General features: G+C 52.2%; 10 protein-coding genes across 10 annotated transcripts; 5 read left to right on the forward strand and 5 right to left on the reverse strand.

Annotated features, from left to right (window-relative positions):
* Positions 1-299: 299 nt before the first annotated feature.
* On the forward strand, positions 300-1354 carry SNOG_15050 (hypothetical protein; the record flags this gene model as incomplete). The annotated part of the gene is made up of 2 exons (XM_001805161.1): positions 300-1215; positions 1236-1354. 2 exons carry the CDS (start codon positions 300-302, stop codon positions 1352-1354), a joined length of 1035 nt encoding a protein of 344 aa, XP_001805213.1.
* A 6956-nt stretch (positions 1355-8310) lies between these two features.
* Positions 8311-9437, forward strand: SNOG_15051 (hypothetical protein; the record flags this gene model as incomplete). The annotated part of the gene is made up of 2 exons (XM_001805162.1): positions 8311-8598; positions 8652-9437. 2 exons carry the CDS (start codon positions 8311-8313, stop codon positions 9435-9437), a joined length of 1074 nt encoding a protein of 357 aa, XP_001805214.1.
* Positions 9438-9669: 232 nt separating this feature from the next.
* SNOG_15052 (hypothetical protein) lies at positions 9670-10079 on the reverse strand (the record flags this gene model as incomplete). Its single annotated transcript, XM_001805163.1, has 2 exons — positions 9670-9782; positions 9857-10079. 2 exons carry the CDS (start codon positions 10077-10079, stop codon positions 9670-9672), a joined length of 336 nt encoding a protein of 111 aa, XP_001805215.1.
* Positions 10080-10719: 640 nt separating this feature from the next.
* On the reverse strand, positions 10720-12549 carry SNOG_15053 (hypothetical protein; the record flags this gene model as incomplete). Its single annotated transcript, XM_001805164.1, has 1 exon — positions 10720-12549. One exon carries the CDS (start codon positions 12547-12549, stop codon positions 10720-10722), a length of 1830 nt encoding a protein of 609 aa, XP_001805216.1.
* Positions 12550-13117: 568 nt separating this feature from the next.
* On the reverse strand, positions 13118-13666 carry SNOG_15054 (hypothetical protein; the record flags this gene model as incomplete). The annotated part of the gene is made up of 1 exon (XM_001805165.1): positions 13118-13666. One exon carries the CDS (start codon positions 13664-13666, stop codon positions 13118-13120), a length of 549 nt encoding a protein of 182 aa, XP_001805217.1.
* A 616-nt stretch (positions 13667-14282) lies between these two features.
* Positions 14283-16930, forward strand: SNOG_15055 (hypothetical protein; the record flags this gene model as incomplete). Its single annotated transcript, XM_001805166.1, has 1 exon — positions 14283-16930. One exon carries the CDS (start codon positions 14283-14285, stop codon positions 16893-16895), a length of 2613 nt encoding a protein of 870 aa, XP_001805218.1. The 3' UTR covers positions 16896-16930.
* A 146-nt stretch (positions 16931-17076) lies between these two features.
* On the forward strand, positions 17077-18182 carry SNOG_15056 (hypothetical protein; the record flags this gene model as incomplete). Its single annotated transcript, XM_001805167.1, has 4 exons — positions 17077-17258; positions 17379-17495; positions 17542-17776; positions 17919-18182. The coding sequence occupies 4 exons, from the start codon at positions 17077-17079 to the stop codon at positions 18180-18182; spliced, it is 798 nt and encodes a 265-aa protein (XP_001805219.1).
* Positions 18183-20390: 2208 nt separating this feature from the next.
* On the reverse strand, positions 20391-22855 carry SNOG_15057 (hypothetical protein; the record flags this gene model as incomplete). Its single annotated transcript, XM_001805168.1, has 3 exons — positions 20391-21993; positions 22059-22521; positions 22563-22855. The coding sequence occupies 3 exons, from the start codon at positions 22853-22855 to the stop codon at positions 21196-21198; spliced, it is 1554 nt and encodes a 517-aa protein (XP_001805220.1). The 3' UTR covers positions 20391-21195.
* A 1047-nt stretch (positions 22856-23902) lies between these two features.
* SNOG_15058 (hypothetical protein) lies at positions 23903-24894 on the reverse strand (the record flags this gene model as incomplete). Its single annotated transcript, XM_001805169.1, has 3 exons — positions 23903-24133; positions 24276-24807; positions 24875-24894. The coding sequence occupies 3 exons, from the start codon at positions 24892-24894 to the stop codon at positions 23903-23905; spliced, it is 783 nt and encodes a 260-aa protein (XP_001805221.1).
* Positions 24895-25802: 908 nt separating this feature from the next.
* Positions 25803-26298, forward strand: SNOG_15059 (hypothetical protein; the record flags this gene model as incomplete). The annotated part of the gene is made up of 2 exons (XM_001805170.1): positions 25803-26216; positions 26246-26298. The coding sequence occupies exons 1-2, from the start codon at positions 25997-25999 to the stop codon at positions 26296-26298; spliced, it is 273 nt and encodes a 90-aa protein (XP_001805222.1). The 5' UTR covers positions 25803-25996.
* Positions 26299-26437: the final 139 nt, after the last annotated feature.

Here is a 26437-nt window from a genome sequence, read left to right on the forward strand (position 1 = left end):
AGAAAGAGGTTCATGGTCTGTGTTGATCGGACTTTCCCATGCGGTCATTCTGTCGTGTAACGATACACTGCCTAGAAAACGGATCGGATAATGTTTTGCTCCGCACGCACACAGATACCCCGTAAATGAAAACCCCTACGTCTTTCTCTTTCTAAAACGTAACCCCCCTAAAATCGGAACCCACATCTAACATGCAAGATCGATGGGAGAGTTGCGGAACCTGCAGTAATCCGGCACTATTCATGTGCCCTGATTGTGGAACACGTCTTTGTTACGGAAAGGGATGCCAAACAGGCAATATGCCCATCCACTCGGATATTTGCGAGGAGCTTGAGCTAGAGAGAGCAATCGTCCGAACGGCAAATACGATTCAGAAAGCATACTTCGCTTTCCGCGAGCCTCTCTTTGAGAAGTCAATTGTGAAGGTGGAGGAGCGAGATCACGAACTGGTGTTACACCAAGGCAACATGGAGAGCGGCAAGAGAAAGGGATCGTTTGCGGATCTTCCAAGTCATGTAATTGAGAAAAAAGGCATAGCGGAAGCTATCTTATGCTTTCTTGTGGGCAGAGAGCCTTTAGCATATCTCTTGGACCTTATCCAGTATCTCACCGACGGTAAGATGCCTGCTGTTGTAAAAGAAATGCCAAGCTTACAAAAGGTAGATCTGGCAGTCAGGGTGGAGGAGGTTCAAGTAAGGTTGAAGAACATACCGCGGAATACCACTGTCATATACGCAAATGGTGTTCAGCAATCCGCTTACCCTGACAACCCTCACTTTGTCCTCCGATTGACATCAATGGAGAGCAAGAAGACGTGGGCCATCGACATCACTGGTGCACAGTTTGGCTTTACCCAAAACCTTTGGCTATGGGAAGAGTATTCCAACAAACACCTCGAAACCGTTGAGGAGATCAATGAACTCAATACGAGCTGGGTACTGCTCAAGACATTATCTTCTGTGCAGGGCGCACCAAGCGTTGATTTCGGCATTCCCTTTGCCGCAATGGGCCATGTAAACCTCGCTCTCAAATCGTGGGAGGAAACCGAACTCGACAAGAGAATCTTTGTGTTGCTGCACGACAAGAACTTCGCCGTAGCACAAGTTGGCCTCATCCAAACCATCAAGAAGGCCATGTGTAAGTTTGTGGACGAATCAGACTATTCCAAGGAGGTGCAAGAAGCTGTTGAGTACGAACAGAGAAACCTAAATGCGGGTGAGGAGAACCTTGTACAGCTTCATTCGACGCTCTCCAGATCCATATATTCGGAGCCTCGAAACAAAAATTGCTCCAGCTGTGGTGGCCCGGCCATTATGAGATGCAGCCAGTGCAGACTGCACGTATACTGCAATGATAGATGCCAGAAGGCGCATTGGATCGAGCACAGAAACATGTGCAAGACAACGAATCTAGACAAGATTATGCATCGAGCAGGGGCATTGCTGCAGAGGTTGTACTTGATATTTTGCAGGACAACATTCAGAAATCAGTTCACGAAAATCGAAGACTCTGGACGTCACCTTACTATCCATATGAAGACCTCCACAACCAAGCGCAGCATGTTCGTTCCTTTCCCGGACCTTCTGATCCCGAGCGAGAACGACAGGAAGATGATACTATGCGCGTCGCGTTGTTGCAACTTTGTGGGACATTTCAAGACTATCATAGAGATGGTACTCAAAGGTAATTCACGATCCCAACAGGTATCACCTTGCTGACACAATCCTGTCATCACAGACAACGATGTAATAGTGGATGAAGTTTGCGTTCAGATGAAGCCGCCAGAAAGGAGTGCTATCTTGGAGGTCGAGGGCCACGGCTCAAGCAAAGGGGGCCACAACTCCCACTATCTCTTCCAGGTCACAAAGCAACTACCTTTCAAACAGTGGATCTTCGACATCACTGGACCTCAGCTCAATGTATTCGACCCATGCTTGGAACTCCCGAAATACACCGCGAAGCATGTGGACCGGTTTCGATTGACAGCACCGTTGGGCACCACGAGCATCTTGTTCGAAAATCTGGCCGATTTAAAAGGCTTTGCTGGTCTGGAAGCCCGTATCGATCGAGATGCAGCCAGAGCTCTTGTGATGGGGATTTGTGAGTGGCAAACTCGTGCAAGTAGCAATCTACCCGAGCTCCTTCGCCGGCCTGGGAGTATCTTTAAAAAACAACAACAGGAACTTTCGACTATAGTTCAGGAGTCTCTGAATCAGTATGTCCTCTCTGTCAATTACACGTCGGAATTATCCTCAGTCAAACATCATACAATAGCAGATTTACTTTCTACCCGCAAAAAGGTCCTCAGCAAGCACGAAGAGTACCTCAGACAATTCTTTGATTGAGGCGAATATGAAAGGCTGAGGGTTGCATCTACTCCGTCAGGGTTATTTGGAGTCTTTCAAGGACGACAAGAGCGAGGAGGATGAACGAGCATTGCTAATAAGGTGTGGCGTGTGCGGTCAGGCAAAGGATAGTCGTGAAATCCGCTTCAATTGGATGTTAGATTCATGAAAAGTGAATATGCAGATTATCCAGGGTTAGAAAATCTGCAGAGAATCTAAAAAGTTCAAAGTGTCTGGAATATCGTATGATTGATAGCTTGAGGTACCGCAGAGGGTCGGCAACGGGCTCTTCGATACATGCTAACATATCGGGCCTCTCCATGCCCATCAAATACGGCAATCACTGCATGCGCTTTATACGGGTTTACTTCGCCCCTCTCGCCGCCCTAGATGGTGTCCTGCGCACGCTTCTCGATTTCCCCCCACGCCTTGTCCATTTGCTCGCCCATACAACCTCGCTATCGACGGGAACGGGCTCTGTGCCTCTACTAAAGCTTTGCAGGGTGGGTGCACCTGGAAATGCTGCAAAAATTGGCGGCTGCTGATCAATCGCTGGCAATACACACGTGTATCCCTGTTCCATCCGTGCTCGGAAACTCTTCTCCTTGCTCCGACATTGTCGCCCACCCTTCTTTCCTGCTGACCATCCGTGATGGTCGTCGTGCCAAAGCATCCTCATGTTCTCGGTGCTCCACCACATCCGCTGACACTAGCTTGGGTTTCATTGACATGACAAACCATCCGCATATACGGGTAACTGGGGATGGGGCGCCATGATCTGGCTGGGTGCCACAAACTCAATTGGGTACTGCATAACGCCTGACCAACTGCGCACTTCTAATCCCACTTCGCTGGCTTCTTTCTATGGTATGCCATGTTGCTCATGTAAACGGCCTTTAATCTGACTGGGTTATACTCCAAAGCCCTAACATTATGAACGTATCAATGACGGGCGATGAATTGCGAGTCTTAGGTTATTGCTAATTCAATTGAACAGCTTTGTTAATAGTAAGCTTTCACATGCCCTCCACTACAGACTGTCTAACGACTCTCTAAGCCCTTCTATCAGCTGCGTAGACTTCTCTAGAAGATGCCGCATTGCACTAAGCTGGACAATCTAGAAACTGCAGGACCGTATGAACGTAAGCAAGCAAAAGGTACTTGAAATGTTCGAGTGAGTCTATGCAGGGTAGCGACATGGCGACCTGAGTGTTAAATTGGCTATCCTCAGAGTCGTTTGGGTGCGACAATAACGGCGGGCGGGTGTTGAGGAGGCATGCATCGCCTTTCGATGTAGTGAGACTGGGTACACTGTCAACCTGATGCGCTTTCGTTCGTGGCGGACTCGCAACGGCACCAGTACCACCAGAAGGATCATAGCCCGGAAAAAGCATGGCTCTTCACTGTTTGCCCATGAGAGACGTTCGAAAGTGATAACAGCGATTAAGGCCACTGCGTCGTCGCTCTGCAGTATTTAGGGTCCCGCGGGAGCTAGGCGCTACCGTGTCTGTGCGTGTGATGCGTGATGCTTCGCGAAGCGGGCCTTTTGCCGGGTAGCGATCGCTATCAGGAACGATCCACCGGCGCTAGGTATGGAGGTATGGAGCGACACGGGATTCGCGTCGAGGTCATGGGCGATATGACATCGTGCGTGTCGTGGAACAATGCTGCGCCAAGAGCCCCATGACGCACCGCTCCGCACCGTTCAGGATTTGCTGCTGGCCATCCGCTTTATCAATATATGACTTTTACTGTTACAAGTTTTCAATAAAGGGACCAACATATTCTGCAGTTCGCTTCGGGTGATGCGGCCTGCTTTCCCATAGATGCCTTGCACGCAAGACTGTCCTGCTGATTCTCACATCGACCGAGTCCCCATCGACTTTTGGCCTTTCGCCAGATCCAGTGATATGCCCAGTCTCATTTCCGCTCGCCGATAAGTAACAAGCTTGTTCCAACTCTGGCGTAAACTCCTTCAGTATTCGAGACAGCACTCTCCAGTCAATTTTGTAGGTAGAATCGAACCAAGATGTCTTTCGAAAGCATCTGTTCAGCTCCAGAAAAACAGGAAAAATAAGCGCTCTAGCTTGGTCGATTGATCCAAGCTCTGCCTGTGTACATCGTTCGAACCATCTCGAATGCGAGGCTTCTAGACAGTAAAAAGGTCCTGGTTCTATACTTATACTGGGTAGGCGATGATTCGGCTGGAAAGATAACGTCATGAGTATATCAAGACAATTCTGCGACCATTCCATGTTAGTGAAAGGTGCTGGCATCGCGTTCAGATTTGAGCTTGTCAATTTGCAGGAGGCGGCACTATGAACAATACCAATCTTCTGTTGAATCCTGGAATGCTTGCTTATCAATGCGTCGTATGCTTTGTAGATTGAATTAAGCAAGTCTTGCCGCTTCTGAGGATTGCTTGGGTGGTAATTCACAAAATGTCCAGGGTGGTGGGCTTGAATAATCTGGGTATCGCGCAAGGAATATGCGTTCAACGAACAATTTCGAGGGTTAAAAGCGGCTATTACCTCCTGGTTCTTATCAGCAACTGACACGTTTTTGTTTCTATGCAAGGCCCTTTCACATACATTTCCCATGCACAGAAGGACATCGGGTTTCTTAGCTTTGATAGCTTCGTACACGAGATCATAAAGACGCTCCCATACCTTAGATTCCAAATGAGTGTAGTCACCCTTGACGAGGAATGGTCGTAGATCAAGCAAGGATACATCGTTGGTTAAGCTCAAAACCTCTTCCGAAACGAACTTTAACCCGTCATCCATGACTCGCAAACTCCTACAATTTTGGATGACGTTATGGATACCTTGTGTCCAAGGGTGCCAGCAACCCGGTTCCAGTAAGAGGATGAGCAGTCCTCCCTGAGTGAACGGCCTTGCAAGTGCTTCAGTAACTTCAAGTTCGTGCTCTGTAATTGTATCTATCCGATATTTTTTGACGAAGCGTAAAATTCTTCCAAAAGCAGCCATGTACTCAGTTTCAATATCGGAGTCAATACTGATCTTTTCGAGGAAGGCAGTGAGGTTATCTATATCGTCCATAACACTGCTGATCTGCTTCGAATTATGTTATTAGCTTTCGTCTTTTGTATCACACGACAAGGTAGATATTAACACTTGTAAAAGCTCTGCTTACTATATTAATGCTACGTTAATCAGCAAAACACAATTGACGATTTACCTACAAATTCTATCAAATACCAAAGAAATAACGCTCTTTATTTGATACTGGTTTCGCTGTGTTTTAACCAGCAACGCAAGGTATGCCATCATCGAGGCTTTTTATCGTCGGATTCTGAACTATCTTTGACCTCATAAGTCCGTTTGCGGACATCGGTGTCGTCATGGCACAGAAACGGAAGTCAGGGGCAACAGCATATTCAGGGGAAAAGGTTCCAGGCTCAGCAGATCATTGCCTAGCCGTGTAGGACGGGATCTGGTTGATACTAGTATAAGATTCCAAGCAATCTCAACGCGGGTAGGCTTTTCCTAAATAGTTTTGGCATTTATCAACAGTTAGCGGTTGCAAACGGTTGTTTTACAATCAAGCAACAGTGACCACGAAAACTAGGCGGGTCGCAGTGCAGCTTACCCATAAGCAAGATTAGGAATAAGAGCTAATCGGCGTGCGATACCTGATAACTACAAGAGCAGGCAAAGCACCTCTAAAGATGACGTACCGCAATGTAAACAGATTGTTAATTACATGATTGATTCCTACTGTCCTTTTCCGCTTGCAGCAAACATAATCTATTTTAGAGCAGTCGGTTATCTAAGAAAGGGCGTCCATGGCGCAATTGGGGGGCGTAAAAGGGATGAGGCTGTGGTAGTTGTTCCTAGCTTGCTATTGCTGCTCCAGACCTTCATCTACTACGCTTGTGCCAGAACAATGTTCATTCAGGCTTCGCTCCCCCCTAAGAAACACAGTGCAAATGACTCCTCTATCCACCTTAATACAACCATCAACGCCTCCAAGGTCAATCATTCCTTATTCGACCCAACTATCCAACATCCTAATATAGACTAATCAGCGATGTTTCAAACGCTTACAGAGGCTGGAAGTGCAGCTGTTTAGCATATTACCTACTGCTAATTGTTACGTGCGTGAGACGATAGTTATACTGCTCTTTAGAGGTCGTGACTGTCGGTAAACCTCTGTTAACAACGCCTTTGAACTATGCAGGCACGCAAATCATAGCTTTGATGACAAACTTTCAAACATATAAAGTATGATTTACAACGACCTAGCAGAGTTCGTCGGACACGCGGGGCACATCTCAGGGCGACACTTCATCTCAGCTAGGAAGCAGGATTCGTATACTTGCGCGTTGTTTGATGCGCCTCAATACACTCAGTTCAGGAAGCTAGCTGTCGCTTTGAAACGCCAATTCAATGATCAGAAGGGAATCTTCAAAGAATAAAGTCACATAGTGGCATCTTGCACATTGCTCGATTGTGTTCGTCAAGACTTCAAAGGTTAGTGTGTTTCTACAACTTTCGACGATCATGCGTCTCAGTATAGTTCACCAATCTATATTACTCATATTATTTTCACACAGGTTCCGCGGAGCAGATGTTTGAGATGCATTACATCGAACAGTGCGACAGCGCGCTCGATGACTTTTGCGCCATCTTTTGGCCGTGCTTATTCGTCAGCAAGAAAGGCGAACAATGTGTAAACGTCAAGGAGCGTCATGTCAAAGGACACCAAAACTGGCGTGGAGCCGTGATTGAAACAAGTTCTTATGAGTTAGGCTTTACGTTCAATACATTTGCTGAACATGGGTTTTTTACCTCAAAACTTACCTCGGTAAATTCCAGGGTGAACTCAAACCACAGATAACGCTATAACTCTTCCACTTACAGCCACTAGACATTGAACACGAGTCTAGCAATCTTGCCTCTCAAAAGCCAGTGTGCTAGACATAGTGTACAGTTATCAGTTGGCTCCGCTTACTGATGGAGGGAAAAGGTTTTGAGGGTCCAAATAGTGACCACCTTCGCCAACCTAAAAACAATGGCAGCGCGTCCAATGGGCCGTAGTACGGCTAAGATAGACCTCGATTAGCTACGCTATTGCCCACAACAGGCTATACTACATATTCTCCTGACAGTCAGGGCTATGTCTATGAACCGTAAGCCGTAGTACTGACAAGGTCACGTGTTCTCATCGTAGGAGACATTTGATTGGCGAGAGGAAGCCGGAAGAGCTTCCGGAACCTCTCCAACCACCCCTTCACGGTTTTCAGGGGTAGCTGGCAGAGGGGCTGTACTGCAATTTCTGACGACAAGGCCGTAGTACGGCTCTTAAATGATCACTACTACGGTTACGAGGCCCACCCATCCACCCTTAGCTACTTATTGCTTACATAAGCAGTAACCCGTAGAGGACTACCACGATAGAGCGGCCCGTTGGACGCGCTGAACAATAAACTCTCCCGACTTCTGCGCACATGACACAGTTACCGTACTCTCCCGATGGCGACTACTGCCTCGCAACGCCCCTCTTGTCTCTGTTTCGAACTTTAAACTCGTTCTTCGTAAACGCTTCTCGTCATGGCTTGCACACTGACATCCGCTTATACAACGTGCCGCAGTCGAGCAGGTCGCAATGTAGACTACCAACCGATCCCTGTCCTAGCTGCGCATCTAGTGCCAACCCTGTCCAGATAGTTTGACGGCCATAAGGTACCCTAGACTAATCGCGATTTGACCGCCATTTAGGTGGTGCGCCCGCAGTTTCACTAAGTGTTAGCGTGTACATCGATGAAGAACCCAATCCTTCTCGAAGGCAATGCACTTTTTTCTAAAAAGGAGGAAAGTAAGGCATATTTGCGATTTGTCTTAGAATCATCCACTCTAGATACCGGAGCTCCAAGCCAGCAACAAACACAGCATAGCCATAGGATTTGCAAACTAAATTTGAGGTTATATATCGGAAGACTATGAAGGTCACCAAACACATCTACGTACCACTGGCTCTGATTGCTACCCTCACAACATCCTCTCTTGTCACAGGATCTTCTCTCAGCAGACGTCCTCTGCTCGGACGAGATGGCACGGATAGTAGTCCTCTCCTGACTGCCATATCGAATGACCCAGACCTTTCTACCTTTTACTCTCTCATCAAGTCGACCGGCGGCACGAGCGGCATCCCTGCTCCGTCATTTGAGGAACGGTTCAATAACCTCACTGATGGACGGAAGTTTACTGCTTTTGCACCTGTCAACTCTGTAAGTGGCAGGTTCATGTTCGCTCAAATCTGGTGTATGACTAACACATTCAGGCTTTCAAGACTATGAAGCCAGAAGTCCTGGCAGCTTTGACAGAACCAGCATCATATGTGCTACTCGAAGCCATCCTGAGAGCTCACATCGCGGAAGGTGAAGTCACAACAGAAGATGTTCTCGCGCCGGGGAAGTCTGTCAAAGCTATAGAAGGCATCCCGCTCACATTTAGCAATGCGAACAACACGGTCACAATCAACAACCAAACCAGTCTAGCCTCTACATCCAGGACAGTGGTCGGAAACGGAGCGATATTCAAGATCAACAAATTGATCGATCTATTGGCGCTCATTTACGGAACTGATGTGGACGTGAATACGCCTATTGGATCTACATCCCAACCTCCGAATGAAACGTCTGAAGGTTCAGGAACCATTGCATCGATTCTGACCTCTTCACCCAACCTGTCGACATTCACGTCTCTCCTAAACCTGACTTCTCCGGATTTCTTCTATTTCCTTGGCGCCACTGTCCCCGATGGCAAGACTCTCTCCATCTTCGCCCCGAGCAATGGAGTATTTGAGGCTATAGGACTGACCGACAAGGTCGTTCAACCAAGCAACGATCCATTCACTTCGTACCTCCTCAAGTACCCTTTCATTGACACATCAACACCTGGGCAGGACAAGTCCATTGTTAAGTTCCCTGCGACGGTTCGTAGGGACGAGGGTGGAAATATCACGAGCGTGAACAACGCTGCTGTGAAAGGAGAGAAGACTTGTGTAAAGAATGCATGCATTTACACTGTCGATAGATGGCTGGACCCCATGTTTGGATCTTTTTAATCTTTTCCAAGATATGGTTCGGCAGCAGTAGGACTGCCGTTCATGAGATCAATTCTGAATGTCCTAGGTACAGAAAACAAATGGCGAAATTTGTGTGTCAAATCCCTCTCTGACGCAGGCTCCCCGCCATTTGCCCTATGAGGACATCTCAACACTCCTTTGGATATGGTCCCCACCCCTCGATAGTTTGCGAGGACGGGTCTATTGGGTGAGGATTAACACTCCATCCCTTTCAAGCGCACGCAAAGGCGCAGGTAACCGAGTCGGCCAAATTGTCTCGCCTGTGGCTGTAGTCGTTCTTGTTGAATGTATTACCCAGCACCGTGAACTTGTCCGAATTGAATACTTCCAGGTTGCAGCAGAGGTGCCGACACTGCAGATTTCAGAAGTGACGCTGTGGTTCTGCAGCTGCCACAAACTACAGCCATCTGGACGGCCACCAGTGATGCAGGAGAGACTGCTGGAGGTTGTTCCGACGTTGCCGTTGCACTTCGTGTAGTCTACGTAGGTCGTATCGACAATCGCGTCGGCTCCGCTGTCGATGCATTCACAACGTGCCCAAGTACATGAGCTGCCGAGCGTGGTAGGCGCGATTACGGCGAGCAGCGCGAGCTGGTGTAGGATGAAGTTGGAAAAGACCATGGTCGCAGAATGATTTCCGGTTGGTCGTTGTAGGCTCAGAAGACGTTGAAACGATACGCAGAATGGAGGTAACTTCGAGAATATTGCAAGAAGTGTAGTCAGGACTGCAGTGAGCTCTGCCCTCAAGCGAGAAGTGAAAGCCTGCCTTTCATACTGTGCAGCTACACTTTACACGTCTTCTAGCTTCTGGGGATTTCTCTTTTTCCCTAGCTATTCACCTAAGTAACCTTTGCTCAAGCCGTTGTGCTCTGTTTCTAGACATCCGCGCCGCCGCATCTAACCCGCCGTACTGGGCGTGAATAAATGGTTCTGTGTAGAGAGGAATGTCTGTCGGCGCTTATGAGGCGGCGTCACGCCGATAATTTAGATACACTTCTGCTAGCCTAAGACTCGCGTTCGGTAGTATCAACACGTTCAACCCTTCTTCATTCAGGCCAATTCTCATAGGCAGCGACGTTTTCTTCAGGTATTTTCTCCTTTCCATTGGATTGTAGCAAGAGTCTCTCGATCTCTACTGCGGTTACTTGTCGTTTACGAACTAGCCAATTGCGCCGACCCGTCATAAGCAGATACGTCAAGCACTACAGCTGCATGCAGATAAAGGTGGGAATGGTGATGAAATTGCACCGAATCAACGATCTCAAACCGCCACAAAAGCAGGTTCAAATAGCGGAATCAGTTCATCATCTTCCTGCAACTCATCAACCCTTTCCTGATTCGTCGGGAACTCTGGAACCTGATCCCACTGCGGCCCTATCCCCTCGATCTTATTGAGCTCCCTCTCATCTCCCTCCTTCCTCAAATCTTCATCTCTGCGCCGGTATTGCAACTTCTCAATCCAGCTCTTATCGTCAGAAGTAAGCTTGATGCGCACATAGTGCGAATTCGGGTACGTGTATTTATGTCGAGCGTCGTCAATGAAAGCTTTCGCATTCGATTCGGCGCGGAAGCGTATGGTTGCGTCGCGATGAGTGGTTAGTACTGCGTCGAGTGGACCGTCGATGTTTTTGATTTCGTCGTCTATGTGGTTGACAGGTCCGCCGTATTGTAACAAAAGTTCGATGCTCTTGAATGATTTCAACTCGATGGCGATCCACAGCGCTGTTGGTCCTGCGACGAACCGTCCGTTTCCGATGTGGATATCGACATGCTGCTCTTCGAGGAGGTAACGCACCATGTCTGCTCTATCTTTCTGCACCGCTGTATACAAGGGTGATACGGCCGGCGGGATGCGGATTACATGTGGGTTGGCGCCGTACTTGTCTACGAGCATGCGAGCGCAGTCTATTGATCCGTGCTCTGCTGCTGTGTCGAACAGGTGCTGGATGTGCAGTGTTTGACCTTCTGGTACGTCGTCAAGCGACATAGCATCGTGTTCCTTGATGCCCAAAGAATGGATGAACTCGAACTTGTCGGTACGATTGAGCACGACGGCGCTGTATGCGCCATAGGTGAAAGGTTTGTGAAGATCTGCGGGCACCCGAGAGTCACCGATGTCCCCGTTCTTGATCTCAGGGTATTTGAATCCTAAGAGCAATTTGATAGACTCAAGATCATTTATGGGAATGGCGATAGGGATGGCGGTCATCGCGGCCTGCCTCAGATGTGCGTTCGATTCGGCGACTATGAGCTCGTCTTGACCAGGTGCAAGACAGCCTGCATACTCCAGCAATAGACGTAGTATCTTGTAGCCGTTATTATTGCCGGCCGCAGCTGTAATAGAGAGTGGCGTTACTTTGACGCCCGGCTTCTGCAGCAGCAACTCTACCATCTTGGCATTTCCTATACGCGCTGTAACTTCTAGCGCATCCGCGTAAGCGAATTCGTTCAGGTACTCTTTTGCGAGATCGTTGCCGTCGATTCTAGCAGTTGGATCTGCGCCATGACGAAGCAGAAATTCCATCGCCTCGGGCTGGTCGCCGTATGCCGCCACAAGGAGGGGAGTCCTGCCAAACTCATCTCGTAGGTCGACATCAATGCCGTTATCGAGGAAGATTTTGAGAATATTGACATGGCCGGTTAGAGCTGCTTTGTGCACTGGAGCCACCGAAGAGTCGTCCTTGTCAGGGAGATCAAGATCATTTATCCCTTTATCCTCTTCTCCACCCTCCTCTTTCTTCGCTTCTTCCTCTAGAGCTTTGGCAATGTCGGGATGCACCTTCATGCCAGTTTCTACCAAGCAGCGTACCATGTTCTCGTCGCCCCTTCCCACCGCCTTGTCAAGGATCAACCGTCGGTGCATCTGCTTTGTATACTTTTCAAGGACCTCTTTGAGCTTCTCGACGCGCTCCTTAGGATCAGTTATGCCCCATATCTTGCGCTCCTGGAGTGGATCACGACCAAGCTGGTCGTAGTACTCGTAGTCATCCATCCAGAGGCGATGCTTTGCAGAAAGGGGTTCCATCATGATTGCCATCCCTGGCACATAATCCGGTGTGTCGATTTGGTATGGAGGGAGTATTTCGGGCATCTTGATGATGGATCCTTAGAAAATGTGTTAAGAAGTGTGATTGGTGAAGCAAAAGTGAATTTGGCTACCACAGGCCCCAACGTAGAAATTCAGAATTGAAAGACTGTGAGCAATTGTCTTTCTTAGGCACATGGGATCGAAATGGACACATCGCAACCTAGAGGCAGCGAGATGCAGCTAGGGTCGCTAATCATCGTACTGACGCAATTCCAAGACCAAGAATCATCTTGATGAGGGAAACAAGGCGTCAGCCTTGATTTAGGATGCATGCCATGAGCGCGCCTACGCGAATGAAGGAAAGTGTGTTGCAGCTGAGCGCTGACCGGAAGTGGGGCGCTTCGTTAGCGCCGCCCTACTCCATAGACGTCTTTTCACGATAACAACACAGTTGAATGAGGAGTAAGCATGAAATTGAACTTACCTAGCTTAAGTGCTCTCTTCAGGATCTAAGATGTAATTCGACTTGAATCTGGTGATATTTCGAAGAAGTAAGAACGACTCTAAGTTACGGTTTCTTCTTACCTCCTACTTTGGTGATTCGTACAAGCTGCTCATACTCGTCAACATCCTACTCATACAACTTCAACACTTCACCTAACACCCCCTCCACCTCCCTTAAAGCGTCTCCCCCAACCCAAACTCCCCACTCCAGTGCCTCCAACAACTCCTTCTCCGCCCCCTTCAACGTCGGCACCCCCAGCCCCAGACTCCTCGCAACAAAGTCGAACGGCGTACCAGTATCGTCCTGAAACTTATGCGCCAGCAGAAACGACGCAGCCACGATATACTCATCGTCGCACGTCAGCGTGGCACGAGAAGGCATGAGACGATAGCGGAGCAACAGGGCGAGCGTCAGGGGGACAGTGGAGGAGGACATATGAGAGTTCACACGCATCATGGAGAAGAGACGGGCGCATGTATGTAGGGTCAGAAGGTCGGGGCTCGGGACTGAAGGGTTCAGAGATTCGACGGTGCTGGGGAACTTGGGGTCGAAGAGGGCATGGAGGGCTTTTCGGGGCGTGTGCAGGATGAATGTGGACAGGCGGGCGAATTGGGTCGCTGTGCAGGGTAGGTCCAGCGCGGTGGACATGATGCACATGCTAGAGACGGAAGTCATTGTTAGTGGCAATGATGGCGAAGAGCGAGGGGCGAAGGATATGAGCGCTGTTGTCACGGGGGTGAGTTAGCTGGCCTGTTGTGCTCGCAGGTTGTGAGTTGAGTTAGCAGCACGGTGATGATGAGGTTGAGGAGATGAGGGTAAAGATGGGTTATATTCGTCTAGAAGGAATCTTGTACCTTGGATAGCATTGTGAGTGCACGTTTCCATGCAATAGTGCAGAGGGACGCAAGCCCAATCTCCATCCTCGGTAGGCATTGTGAACCAGTGATGTTTCCACCGACCGAAAGGGAATACCAGCCTTGATGCATTTCCTATATCAAGTTCATCTTGCAGCTTGAGAGCGTACGTTTAGCGGATACCTTTCATGTCATCGCCCAGGTTTGTTGCGAGTGAATGGCATGAGAAATCAAACATTCGAACACAAACCCATGTGATTTTATACGCTGTTCTGACATGATTCAAATATAGATATTACCGATCCACTGTGTGTAGTGTTGGATGAAAGCACGCGTCGATGTTCAGTGCCTCCAGTCTGCTTGAAGTTAGAACTCCCGCTTTCCTTCGGCACGCGCGCGTCTTCCCCACACGTGCAGCTTGCCAGCTCCTCCACCCAATGGCCCTTCCACTACCGCCCGCGTCGAACCTCCACTCCATCCTTCTCGTCACCAAGTCGCGCTCGCTTGGGCCGCGCCTTGTCTTCCATTATCCGCCGCTGTCGCCGTCGGCCGCAGCCCTTGCCGGCGCAAAAGACCCCGCTTGGTATCGTCACGACGTGTCAACTGCCAGCATCGGCTCCGGCAGCTCCGACAGCGAATGGGACAGCAGCACCGCGACAGACGATGACAATGACGTTGAAATCGGGAGTCGCACCAGTGGTGGGCGTGGTTCGGGGCGGACACTGACAGGCGCAAGCTTTCGCGACCGCGACCGGAGCAAGCTCGGCACCGAGGTCTGGAACAAGCAGGAGACGATAGACGAGGATGATCCCGACGATGAAGATGGTGATAGAAATGGTCGGAACAGACGGAGAGGAGGCGACTACGACTGGGATACAGTACTCGGTTTCAAGACCGATGCGCTTGAGAAGATGCTCAGTCCAGGCAAAGAGTTCAACAAGCGACGCTTCGAGCTCGGTGTCGAGAGCATAGTCTTTGTGGGCGCGCCTATGTTTGTACGAGAGGATGGTCTGTGGAAGAAGCTCAAACGTCGGAAGAAGAAGCGGTCCGACAAGGAGAAGCTTGACGACGCTGATTTCGTGAAGAACCTGACAATATCTGAGGAAGACGAGGAAGCTGACACGGTCGATGAGATCCCCGTGAAGTCGAAACCGGAGCCTTTTGTCTATCCCGAGGGCTTCGAGCCTGGTTATGGCCATGGATCAATCTCCAGCGGGCCATCTGGGGCTCCGTCTGAAGCTGGGTCGGATGCCCGCAGCAACTCCACCAGCCAGGATAACAACCCTGACATGAACATGTTCAATGTCGTGTTCGTGCTCAACCCGCCTGCGCTGGAATACCAGCAACGTGTCAAGGAGATGTACGATAATGTGACGCGCAAATATGCGAAGGCGCTCAAGTACGAGGAAGCGCGCTTCCAGTATGTCTGGAAAGAGTCGAAGCGCATCATTGACCTTAAGCAGCGTGCCAAAGAAAGCAACGAGTCACTGACATCGACGTGGCGCAAGATCATTTCCACCTCCCCACTAGCCAAGTCGATTGCTATCATGTTCGACGCCATATCTCATGACAAGATAGCGCACATTCACTTCGATGCCACATTCAACACCTCCTTCCAGATACCGCAAGCGGATTCAACACCATATCTCCCTACTGCGCTTGAACCGCAGATGCCTGGCCTATGGCTTACTACATCAAACGTTGTACTGGCAGACGACGAATCGCCGATGACACAGCACGCTGCACTGTTGCTGCTTGAAGACACAGAAACATTGATTAAGGATCTTGGCGGCGAGGTGACTGGCAACGCAGCAGCCATTGCATTCTACATCCGCAATATTATACCCACGAAATCACTTCTGAAGATATCGAAGCGGCACAATATCTCTGCGCATGACATGGAATACATAGCATCGCATTTGGTATACTGGCGCCGTGCTCGACTCATCGCCCCGCTTTCACCGCGCGACACTTACATCGTGTCGCCGAATGCGGACTTCTCATTGTTGCCGTCCGCAGTGACTGCATATGCGCAGCGCTTTCCCACTCTACCAACACTACCAAAAGTGCTCAACATGCTGTCTGGCACTCCTCGACCATTTCGCAACTTTATCCCCACCACGGAGCATCGCGAAGCCTACATGGATATCTTGGCATGGCTCATGCGAGGCGGGTGGGTCACGCAGCTACGCACATTTGCTTGGGTGCGGGTCACGCCTGAGATCAAAGCAAAGGTCGCAGCCGAGATGGAGCGTGAAGAACGCATCAAGAAAGCAGAGGAAGCAAGAAAAGAACTGTTGAGTGACAACGAGTCAGTCGCCGAGTCCCTCCTGTCAGACAAGCGTAGCAGTCTGCTTTCCGCGGGAACCGTCCGATCTTCAACACCTCTGAGGATGGCACATCGTGATAGGGGTACAGGCGGATTGGGCGAAGAAGATATGCATCACAGCACAATACTCAGCCCACGCATAACGGCGTCAGCTGCACCGAGCTATCGCGGATCACCCACCCGAGCCTCTTCTGACGCAGGGAGTACGAGTAGTCAACGCACCACGATCGCACTCAGCTCTTCGCAACGTCCGGATTCGCCCTCTCGATTAGGCGTTCGAGACGTGAAGCCACACCGACCTAGTCCGCTGCATCTCCACCCTACCTCGCCGTCCCGCGGATCCGCGGTTTCGTTGGCATCACCCACCGCAACATCGCCCCCACCATCTCCGAAAGACTTTAAGCCTTCTATCGTGTACAGCCCCCAGAAGGCAACGTCTCTTGAAGCAAGATGGCTCGAGAAGATTGGGCAGAGTTTTGAAGATGTCGGCAACATTATTCCTACTCCGAATCCTAGTCCGCCGAAAGGTCAGGATGGCGGTATGTTTGGGATCACGGGGAAGGAGCTACGAGAGGCTTGGCCAATACTGTTGAAGCATTTGGATGGCAGACACGCGATCGAGGATGTTGCGCCCAGAGAAAATATGAAGAGGAAGAGAGTTGCAGCAATGTACAATACGATCAAGGAGCGCGGATGGCTAGTTGTTGTTAGGCATTGGTAGTCAATTGCATGGTCGAGAGCCTGATTCACTTGAAAGGGTTTTCCTATGCAACATGCTTTCTTAGTGACAGACTTCGCGTATCCACAAATCGTGATAGTGAAGCCCAAGATGCGACGCACAATGCGCGTCATCGCGAAATGGCAGGGATGGTGATGAAAGCCGGGCGGCACGGGCCAAGACGATGACGCTAACGTTTAAGCTCACTCCACCACAACTCATCCTCGACGCCGTAAACCTCATTGCCTCTTACGGACGAGCACTGCGCACCGCTACACCACAACCCACTCCTCAAAACGCCACTTCTGCCAAGATGAGCACATTCGGTGGAGCTGGATTAGGACAAAAGATCCAGAAGCCGAATCCGTAGGTTTTTCCCACGTCTTCCACAACACGTCGTATGCAGTGCTCTCGATGCGTACACAGCCAAGCCTCTCCAATTACAGAATAGCAGAACGCGATTGCTAATAACAGTATCAACAACAGGCCTGAGCGCGGCTCCTTCCCCCTCGATCACGATGGTACGCCTACTTCAACCCGCCGAGACCCCTCGCTCTACCTTATGGCCCATCACAACCGCGCCGAGCACTACAAAAGTCTGACGTTACATCGTAGGAGAATGCAAAGATATCATGCTATCCTATCTGAGATGTATCAAGTCCCACCGAGGCTCCAACGACCCCGAGTGTCGTAACCTGTCCAAATCGTACCTCTCGTGCCGCATGGATCGGTACGTACACACCAGCCTCTTCGTCATATGCCTCCAGCCCCATCCCACACACGTCCCCATTGGCCCGGGCTACGACGTCTTCTCGTCAAGCAAGGGAGCAGAAGATCTTGTGATACCGACCTGTCAGAATCTTTCGAACCAGGTTGCTGGGAAAGTCAAGTCGGGAGCTACGAAGCATGCAAGGGAGAGACGCGGCAGCCTCCATCCCTCGCATCTTGTCAGATGTGAAACGTCTGAGCTGTCGAATCGGCATAGTTCCAGTCAGCACAGTCCATTGTCTGCCCAACATTGTCTAGAACAGCAGACCTGCCTTCGAAGCAACCCCAATCCCCACTTCCTTCTGTCACACTGCTTCGGCAGCATCCGAGTGGAGCCCAACGCTGCCCCAATTGCGTCTGGAGAGGCTTGTGCTGACGATTCCCAATAGAAACCTCATGGCCCCTGACTCGTTCAAGAACCTTGGATTCGGTGACGATAGCGACACCCCAGCTGGCAATGCAACCTCAACGCAACCATCGCAGCCCCAGGCTCAAGTTCAAGATAGGCCTCGCGGATCCTAGATGGGTCTATGCGCCCAGGAATGAAGGACCGTGTCTCCTGGTCACTGGTTCGGCAGCATCCGAGTAACCGAACCATCACCGGCACTGCGTTTGACTCCTCTGCTCCGAGCATGCCCATGGGATTTCTTGACGCGGAACAGCTCCGTGAGATCACAGTCGGGAGTTTGTCGGCAGTACCTGTGGACTTGACAGGTTACATTAGCGACGCCCTGCAGTCTTTTGGCGCGTCGTGAGACGAAACAAGGGCTGAACGCGGGTTCGGAATCGTTGAGGCTGGCTTTCGAAGGGAGGAGAAGGATGCGAGAAGCTCAATATGGAAAGACATACAGAAAATGACAGCTGCCAGATGCTGTAGGCGACTGAAGCTGTTCTACCCAGTCACGCCACCGCAGCTGCGTACCGCGGCTGCCCATGTCACACGGCAGCCTCCAGTCGCGCCACAGCCCCATCTTCAGCAAGTGAACAAAGCATTATCGATATCAGTACCCAAATATACGACTGCCACCATCAATGCGATCACAGCCACCGTCTCTATAGTCGCCACTTCGTATACGGCTAACACAGCGATCACCCTTGCAAGGCACTGCCGGTTCAACAGAATACTGCGATTCCTGGACTGAGACATCTTATCATCCCGCGCCTCCCGGATCCAGCAATCAATGCGCCGATCCACCAGGATCGAAGTGAGTGCAACGTCGCACAAATCGGCATCACCTTACACTGCCGATGACCCCTCCAAGTCCTACACCCCAGGGTCAGTGCGCAATAGACGACCCTGCAGCACCACAGTTGAAACAAACTTGTACCATGTGATCTTTCCAGGAGGGTGACGTCGGTGGCATACTGATGAATGTCTGGGGTTGTGCGCGTCAACGGCTGGCGCAAATTATCGCCGAGCAGGCCTGCCGCGCGAGGGTCCTTTGTGGTGTTGCGATACTCAACTCAACAAAACCGACCGGAAAGATGCCGATGCTACGACATGGCGGCCTAGTGAGATTGTCGTTACGATGCGGTTCGTGCGACAGCGCGAACGCCTTGGATGTCAGAACCGTTTTGGTGCGATATCGGCCGCTGTGCGAGGAGGCGGAGCGGATTACGCAACTTGCCAACCACACACGAACAGGAAATGGCGATTTGTGGAGAGGGGAACCCGGTCTATTGCGCGCCTTGTGCAGGCGCCCGAAGATGGCTCGGCTCGGGCCAGACCGCGCGTGCTGCAGTGAACGATAATACTTCACATACGCATATACATGTGGTTGCTATACCTCTACTGTACACCACATATGCCTGGGTTTCTCCTTCTCCACTATACACGTTCAGACACAGCATACATGACGTGACCCCACTCCCCATGACCAGCAGGACGAACTGCCGGATGGCAAGCACGACGTGAGACATGCCTACACCCACCTGTCCATGAGGTTTGCTCGCACTCGCACAGCGAGGACGCATAGCACGAGACCCGGGGTGGACAGAAGCAGCGGAATGCAGTTGCGTGACCTTTTTGTCCGACGAGTTCAGGTACTCGGGTTGATGACGGTGGGAGGTGGAGGCGCGGAGGGGAAACTGCTCGAGCATACCACACACACATACCCTGGAACATGGTGCGATCTAAGCCTATCTATCCACCGACATCATCCCACCTCCACCTCCTTTGACTTTCGCCGTATGTGTTTGTGTGTGCGTGTGGATGTGTTGTGTGTCGTACGAAAAAAAAACTCAAACTCAAGCCGTGCAGGCCGTATAGTGGCGTGCAAGCGCCCCATTCCCTGCTATCGGGACGCTGGTGTTTCAAAGTCTGCGGCCTACAGGTTGGATGGGTGTGTGGGACTAGCTGACGCCTCGTTAGCAGCGGGGAGGCGGGAGGGAAGGCAGCTGCGGCGTTGAGGTTGAGGGCGAGGGTGAGGGTGAGGGCGAGGCGGTGAGGTGTCTTGGACAGGTTGTGTCTGTGCCGTGTCCGGGAGAAAAAGGACGAGGAGGAAGGGTGTTGTGAGTCATTGTATCGTATCGAGAGGAAAGATGTCTATGCTTTGGAGGACGAGGACTCTCTGCCCGTGTGGGTGACTTGTGGTGGCTGAGTAATATACGTCTACGTCTGCCTTGTTGGTCCTGGCTTGTCAGTGACATACTCAAAGCGCGGGGGGTATCCAAGGCATCAAGGCATCAAGGCATCAAGGCATCTCATCACCGGGTAAATGCAATGTCAAATTGTGATGAATAAAATAGTGATAATGATGATAACAAGACTACGAGAGCTACGTGGAAAATGAAAAAAACAATCGCCGACCCATGTGTCCCTGTTGCCGAAATGCACAAATCATACAGACCATGATGTTGTGTCATAAATCAATCCGAAGAGCCCGTAACAAGGAAAAGAGAGGCAAAGGGTTCGCCGACCCATGGCCCCGTAAATATCTAATAAATCTCCTCCCACCTGCGTAACAACAGTGCGTTGCTGTCCATAACGCCATTACTCAACGCCGCCTCGTGCGAAACAAACCCAGTGTCTTCGGGTATGGAAAACAAAGTATTAAAACCAGAGTGGTGATGTGCAAACTCGTGTAAAAGAAACCATACATAGCGCGCGAGAAGGAAAAAAGAAGTAAATGGCATCAGCAAATTCGAGGTATTGTGATATGCAAGCCGAGCGTAGCAGTCGCGAAAGGGCTCCGACCTATGCGTTGCACGGGACGCCGCAAACGCCAGAGTGAGTGATGCGATAGGATGATGGTTACGCAATGAGACAGATGGAGCTGTGATGCATGCTTGAAGCTGCCGCCCATGGCCAGCAGAGGTGGTGTGCGTCGAATGGAGCGAGGAGCGAACGTTGACCAGCCGCGTTTAGCCGACTGGAAAATGACAGTATGGCATACTCGCCTGGCGCACCCATCGGTGTGCGCAAGCATGCATCGGCAGGATGCAAGTACGGGTGCGGGGTATCGCGGGGTATCATAAGTAGGAAATCGACTATGAGATGTGCGCAGCTGAAGAAGAATGGAAAGGGTGAGAGGTCTCAACCCATGTCCATGCCGTATTCGTCTTCCTCCTTCAAGCTTTGGTTCGACCAGTATTGCTGATTGGATCCGGATCCGCTACCGGTGCTCTGCATACCAGGACTCAGGCTTTGTGGTGAGATGCCATTGCCATTCAAAGGCTCGCCAGCAAGGTTGGTGTGCTTCGGTACTCGCAGGCCAGATCCGGGGCCTCGGGAGTAGCGGAAGGTGCCGGTGCCGTTCTTCTCAAGCGCATCGATGATCTCTGTCTTCATGCGCTTCTCATCCTCGGTCATCTCAGACACCCACTCCTCGCCAGTCGCCTGTTGAAGACGAGCAGCCATCTCATCGCATTCCTGAATCTTCTTGTACAACATCCACATGAGGTCACGGGTCCAGCTAACGGCGCCGTTGAGGATATCGCCTTTGTTTGGACCCTTGTCTTTGTCCTCGATCGGGAGTCCCTGTGTGATGGACCCAGCGGCGCGTCGGCCACTGCCCCCAGCCAATAGGGAGGTTGCTTGCGGAGGTGACATTCCACTAGACATGGTAGGCGAGAGAGGTCCGTTGTTGTTGATGTGCTTGCGGATCTTCTCGTCTTCGAGGCGATGTTGTGGTACGAGGCGAGACAAGTCGTGAATGCGCTCATTGATATTGTCCCGACGTCGGCGTTCGACAAGGTTGTGCGACTCTCGTCGACGGCGTTTCTTAGCATCCTGTGTCTGCCCAATGTCGACCTTGGCTGGCAAGGAAGCGTGTTTGCCGGAGTGGATGACCTCGGAAATTTGCTGATGGTGCATCGCAGTCTGATGGGGGGACTGAGTAGGTGAGTCGATCCCATGAGTGAGCGCTGCCTGGAGTGCCGTCCCCACTGGCCGGAAACACTCTTTTGGTGGCGGTGCATGTTGGTCATGATGGGCTGGGTACCAAAGTTACCAGAGTCTGGGGTGCCAAGATGGAGGTTACCCATGGCTGGGGTCTTGGGTGACATCGGGGTGCGGCTGTCCGAGCCGGTCCTGCTCATGACGATGCGTTGCCGCATGGAGCCAGTGGGCATGCTTCCAGGAAAGCCGCCCATTCTTGAGGGGCCAGATTGGTACTGGTTGAAGTCGAAGTTGCCAGGGTGGACGAATGGGCTGTGAATGGGCAGATCGTCGGGGGTGTTGGAGTACATCTGGTTCATGTTGGAGTTGGCGTTGGTGTTGTGGTACATGTCCTGCTGGTTGAAGCCGCCGTTGAAGCCAGGCTGTTCAAAGTTGCCCAGCGAATCAGCGAGCTCGTCGTCTGCGATGTTGGCAGCACCTTGGATGTAGCTGGTGGAGCCGAACTGGTTGTTCATGCTCATGCTGCCGCTCATATTCAACTCGGAAGGGTTGATGCTTCCGACGTTGTCATGAGCGGAGCTGAACTGTGGGTGGCCGTATATGTTTGGCTCATGTCGAATCCGTTGTGGCTGATGAAACGGTTGGAGTTGAAGTTGATCTCGTCGACTTCTTCTTTAATGTATGGTTGCGGTGATCCTGTACCAGTCATGTTGAAAATATCAGCGTCTAGCACGTCGTCAGAGGGCGACTCCAGTCCAAGGTCCAGCCTTGTAATGGTCTTCTGAGGAGAGTAGGAAGAGGGAGGAGTGAAGAGAGAGTCCGCTTGGGGGACAGTCAGTATGGTCTCATAGTACATATTGGAAATGACGGCTGGAATGACGGTGGGAATGACGGTAGGAGAGCGAGAAGAGGATGAAGGGAAAGAGGGCGCATTATAGGAGAGAGGATGCAGCGAAGGGGTGTGCCCATGACGGCACTCGGTGGGGGTGATGTGACAAGAGGCGTACTTACTAGGTGTTGGCATCACTGAAGGTAGCAGTGAACCCAGGAATGTGGATAGAGGAGGCCGAGGGTCGGTGCTTGTCCCCGGAGTTTGGATCTGAAACGATCTGTCTTCGACCCCGGCAAGTGACTAAGGAATGCACTTGCAGGCTTGCAGGATGATGGCTGCACGAGACGGTCTGTGTCCCTATAAGGGCTCTGGCAGACGATTGCTGTCTGGTGCGCACAAGGACACTTTTGAGCAAGCTAGTGGCAGATGATTCTGGCTAGCAATCCTCTTGTGATCGGAGAGCAGGCTGGTGTTTGTCTGCATAAGCGTGTTAGGTGCGTGGTGAAGGAAGGCCTCGGGGAGATGCTCACACTGCCTGTGCTGCTGATCCCTGCTACGGACAGAGCGCAGAGACAGTAATCGAAAGGGGTGGTTATTGACAGCAGCGAAAGGGAGAGATGATGAGCAGAGGGCCTATTTCGGGCGACTCTGGAGTTGAAGTCGGGAGGGCGTCGGTGGCTGGCAGTTCGGATCGGGCCTGGAGTGAAGTGTGTCAGCACGCTATCCCTGAAGCGAAGTGTTGAGCAGTTTGGAGGTTGGTTGCATGCGAGTGGCGCACAGCTGGGTAACCTGCGAGGCGAGACGGTGGACAGCAGCGGTGCAGCACCCCGGCTTGTGGAGACGGTGGTACAGGCAACCAAAGCAGCGAAACCGTCGCACAGTGCCGCAACGTCCCTTTGGGATATGCTTTGCGGCCAGGCTGAAGTGGTGGAGAAGAAGGAAGGCGCGCGCGGGACGCTGACTCACCCTGGTAGAGATGGAAGTGCAGTCGCAGCCGGACATGCAATGGGCGGCGGAAAGAGCGGCTTCGGGGAGTGAAGTCGGATTTGGGGCTGCGGGTGTCTGCGGCTCTCAATGGGCAGCAAACTTGTCGAGGGTGAGGGTGAGGGTGAGGGTGGTGCTGGTGCTGGAGTCGGGGGTCCAGTGGCACAGGTTTGTCTCTTTCACTCGACACGAGCGTGGGTGAGAGACGCTCGGTAGAGGATGCGGGATGCGGGATGCGGCGCTGGCGAGGTTTGGCAGCGCAATGGCGTGGAGGGGCAAGGCAGAGGTGAGGGCCTTGTGCGACGGGTGGGTAAAATACTTGGGTGTGGGATGTAGAGTATGTGGTCGGGCGGTATATGGCGGGGGATGGTCAAGGGTGGGATGGGCCCCGGTTCAGGCGTGCTTGGGAGCGTTTGTCGGGGTTTTAGCAGGGAACAATGGGCTTTGAGCTTCACCGCACAAGCAGATAGAGTTGCGACCACGGTGCAGCGGCTCTCGCACGAGGCCAACGAGCAGGTGAAGCGAGGAAAGGGCGACGGGCGAGGATGGGAGCGCGGAAGGCGGTCAGAGAGGATGCGTCTCGAATGGCGCTAGCGGGATGCCAAGCGCGAGCAACGGGCGGCGAATCAGGCTTCAGGCTGCGGGCTGTTTGACGCGGTTGCAGCAAAGTAACTTTAGCAACCTCTAGTCGGACGGACTCGTAGCTGGGCGAGTTCGGTGGGGCGCGGCAGCCGAGTACGAAACGGAGCGATGATGCTGATGGCGACGGATGCCGTGCAGCAGCGTTGGGGGTGCGGTGAGTGCGGCGGCGACGGCGGCAGTCTGGACGCTGTGAGACGGGACGAGGTGACGTATGGCTGGGGTGCAGACGGTGTTGCAGTGTTGCAGTGTTGCAGTGCTGCAGTGAAGGATGCGGTGCTGGAGGGAAGGCCGGGCCGTGGGCGTCCGAGGTATATTGAGATTGAGATTGAGATTGAGCTATCGCAGAGATACTTGAAAAGCATACATATCATGCACGATGCAACAGACGGACGGCGAGCGAGAGGGCAGAGGTCTTACTGGGCCAGGCGTCGCGGCATGGCAGCATAATATATGTCCTGCGGCTCCATCTCACTCGCGGTCGCTCTCTGCCACACTCCCACACTCCCACACTCACACACTTCCGCATTACTCGCCTTGCGCGTTCCATGGCCGATCGACTAACAGTACGCACCCGCAGGCATCCACACCCTGGTCCTGCCAAACAGGGTGTGGCCGCAGATGGTCACTTTGTTGCGCCTGTCTCAGCGTCCCAGATGCCCATGCCCATGCTGGGGAGAGGGCGCGCAATGTGACTCACTATCAGCGAGCAGGTCCTGTCTGCGCACTGCCCAAACGTCATTCACTGCTTAGGTCCGGAGGCATCCTGGGCCTAGTCTACGCTGTGGGTGTGCACAGCAATCGTCCTGGGCCTGTTCGGTTCACGTCAGTATCTAGTGCATATCTGGCCCATGTCAGTTGCTGCTGCGGGAGGCGATCGCGCTTAGGGAGACGACGCAGGGATGTGCCGACAAGGCCGGCCATAGCTGCTCCACGGCGGTATTGCGACCTGCCACACTACACTACCTCTGCCTACCACACCTGGGTGTAGTAGTCTACCAGCACCGCGCCGCCGCCCTCCATCACCGACACCTCCACGGGCTACCAGCATCCAGCACCCCAGCACCCCGCCAGACAGCGGCCCCCGCCAGCCAATCGCTGCCGCCACGCCCTCCTGCCCCCAGCTCCCATCGCACCTTCCGCGCACCGCGACCTGCTCCTTCCTGCCTCGTCACACGCCCTTCACCAGCGCTCGTTCTGAGACGCCTGTCTGACTGCTGCCATTGGGCCGCCGCGTCCCCCCACTGCAGGCAGATCATCTGCACGAAATCCTCCGTTCCGTTCTCGCACCACCCACCGTCTAGTACCTACTACACAGCTTGCTGTACCCACACCCACGGTGCCCAAGCCACCCACTGGTGCCAGGACCAGCCTGACAGCTGAGTACCAGAGCCCACGACGCGAGCACCACGCCTCTTCGGCTGCACCTCGCTTTCGCCTACTGCGGCTCTCTGCAAGCCTACGCCTGTCTGCTGTGCAGTGGCAGTCCAGGCCCACTTGTCCTGACTCCCCTCCACCCTATATCACTACCTCGACCTAGATATGGCTTCTACCTCGTTCCGCGACTCGATGAACTCGCTAGGCTGGAGCAGACGAGAGCCTGAACCCGTGAACACTTCGTCGCCGTCCCTGCTGGGCAGGCTCCAAAACCTGAATCCCTTTGGCGAGGGCGGTTATGTCAGGCTTCCAATATCAGAGACAAATCCTGGGGCTCCGCTGCCCGCGCCAACACGAAGAGAAGAAGAGGAAGGGTGGTTTGCGCGTAAGTTTCCGTCTTGTTACTGTGGCGAGGCATTCGTACGCCTCTGCGCGTCCTGAATGCTTCGCAACCCCAGCCCTGTTGATTGCAGATCGAGATCTGCTTTCGATCTTATATTCTGCAAATGCCTTCACGACTCGCAATTGCGGCCTCGTGATCCCGCCAGACGTCTTTGCGGTGAGGCATAGTTTCACTTGCATGACTCCACGAGGCTCCGCTATATG

The sequence above is a fragment of the Parastagonospora nodorum genome (assembly GCF_000146915.1).
Source record: "Parastagonospora nodorum SN15 chromosome Unknown scaffold_35, whole genome shotgun sequence".
Lineage (NCBI taxonomy): Eukaryota > Fungi > Ascomycota > Dothideomycetes > Pleosporales > Phaeosphaeriaceae > Parastagonospora > Parastagonospora nodorum.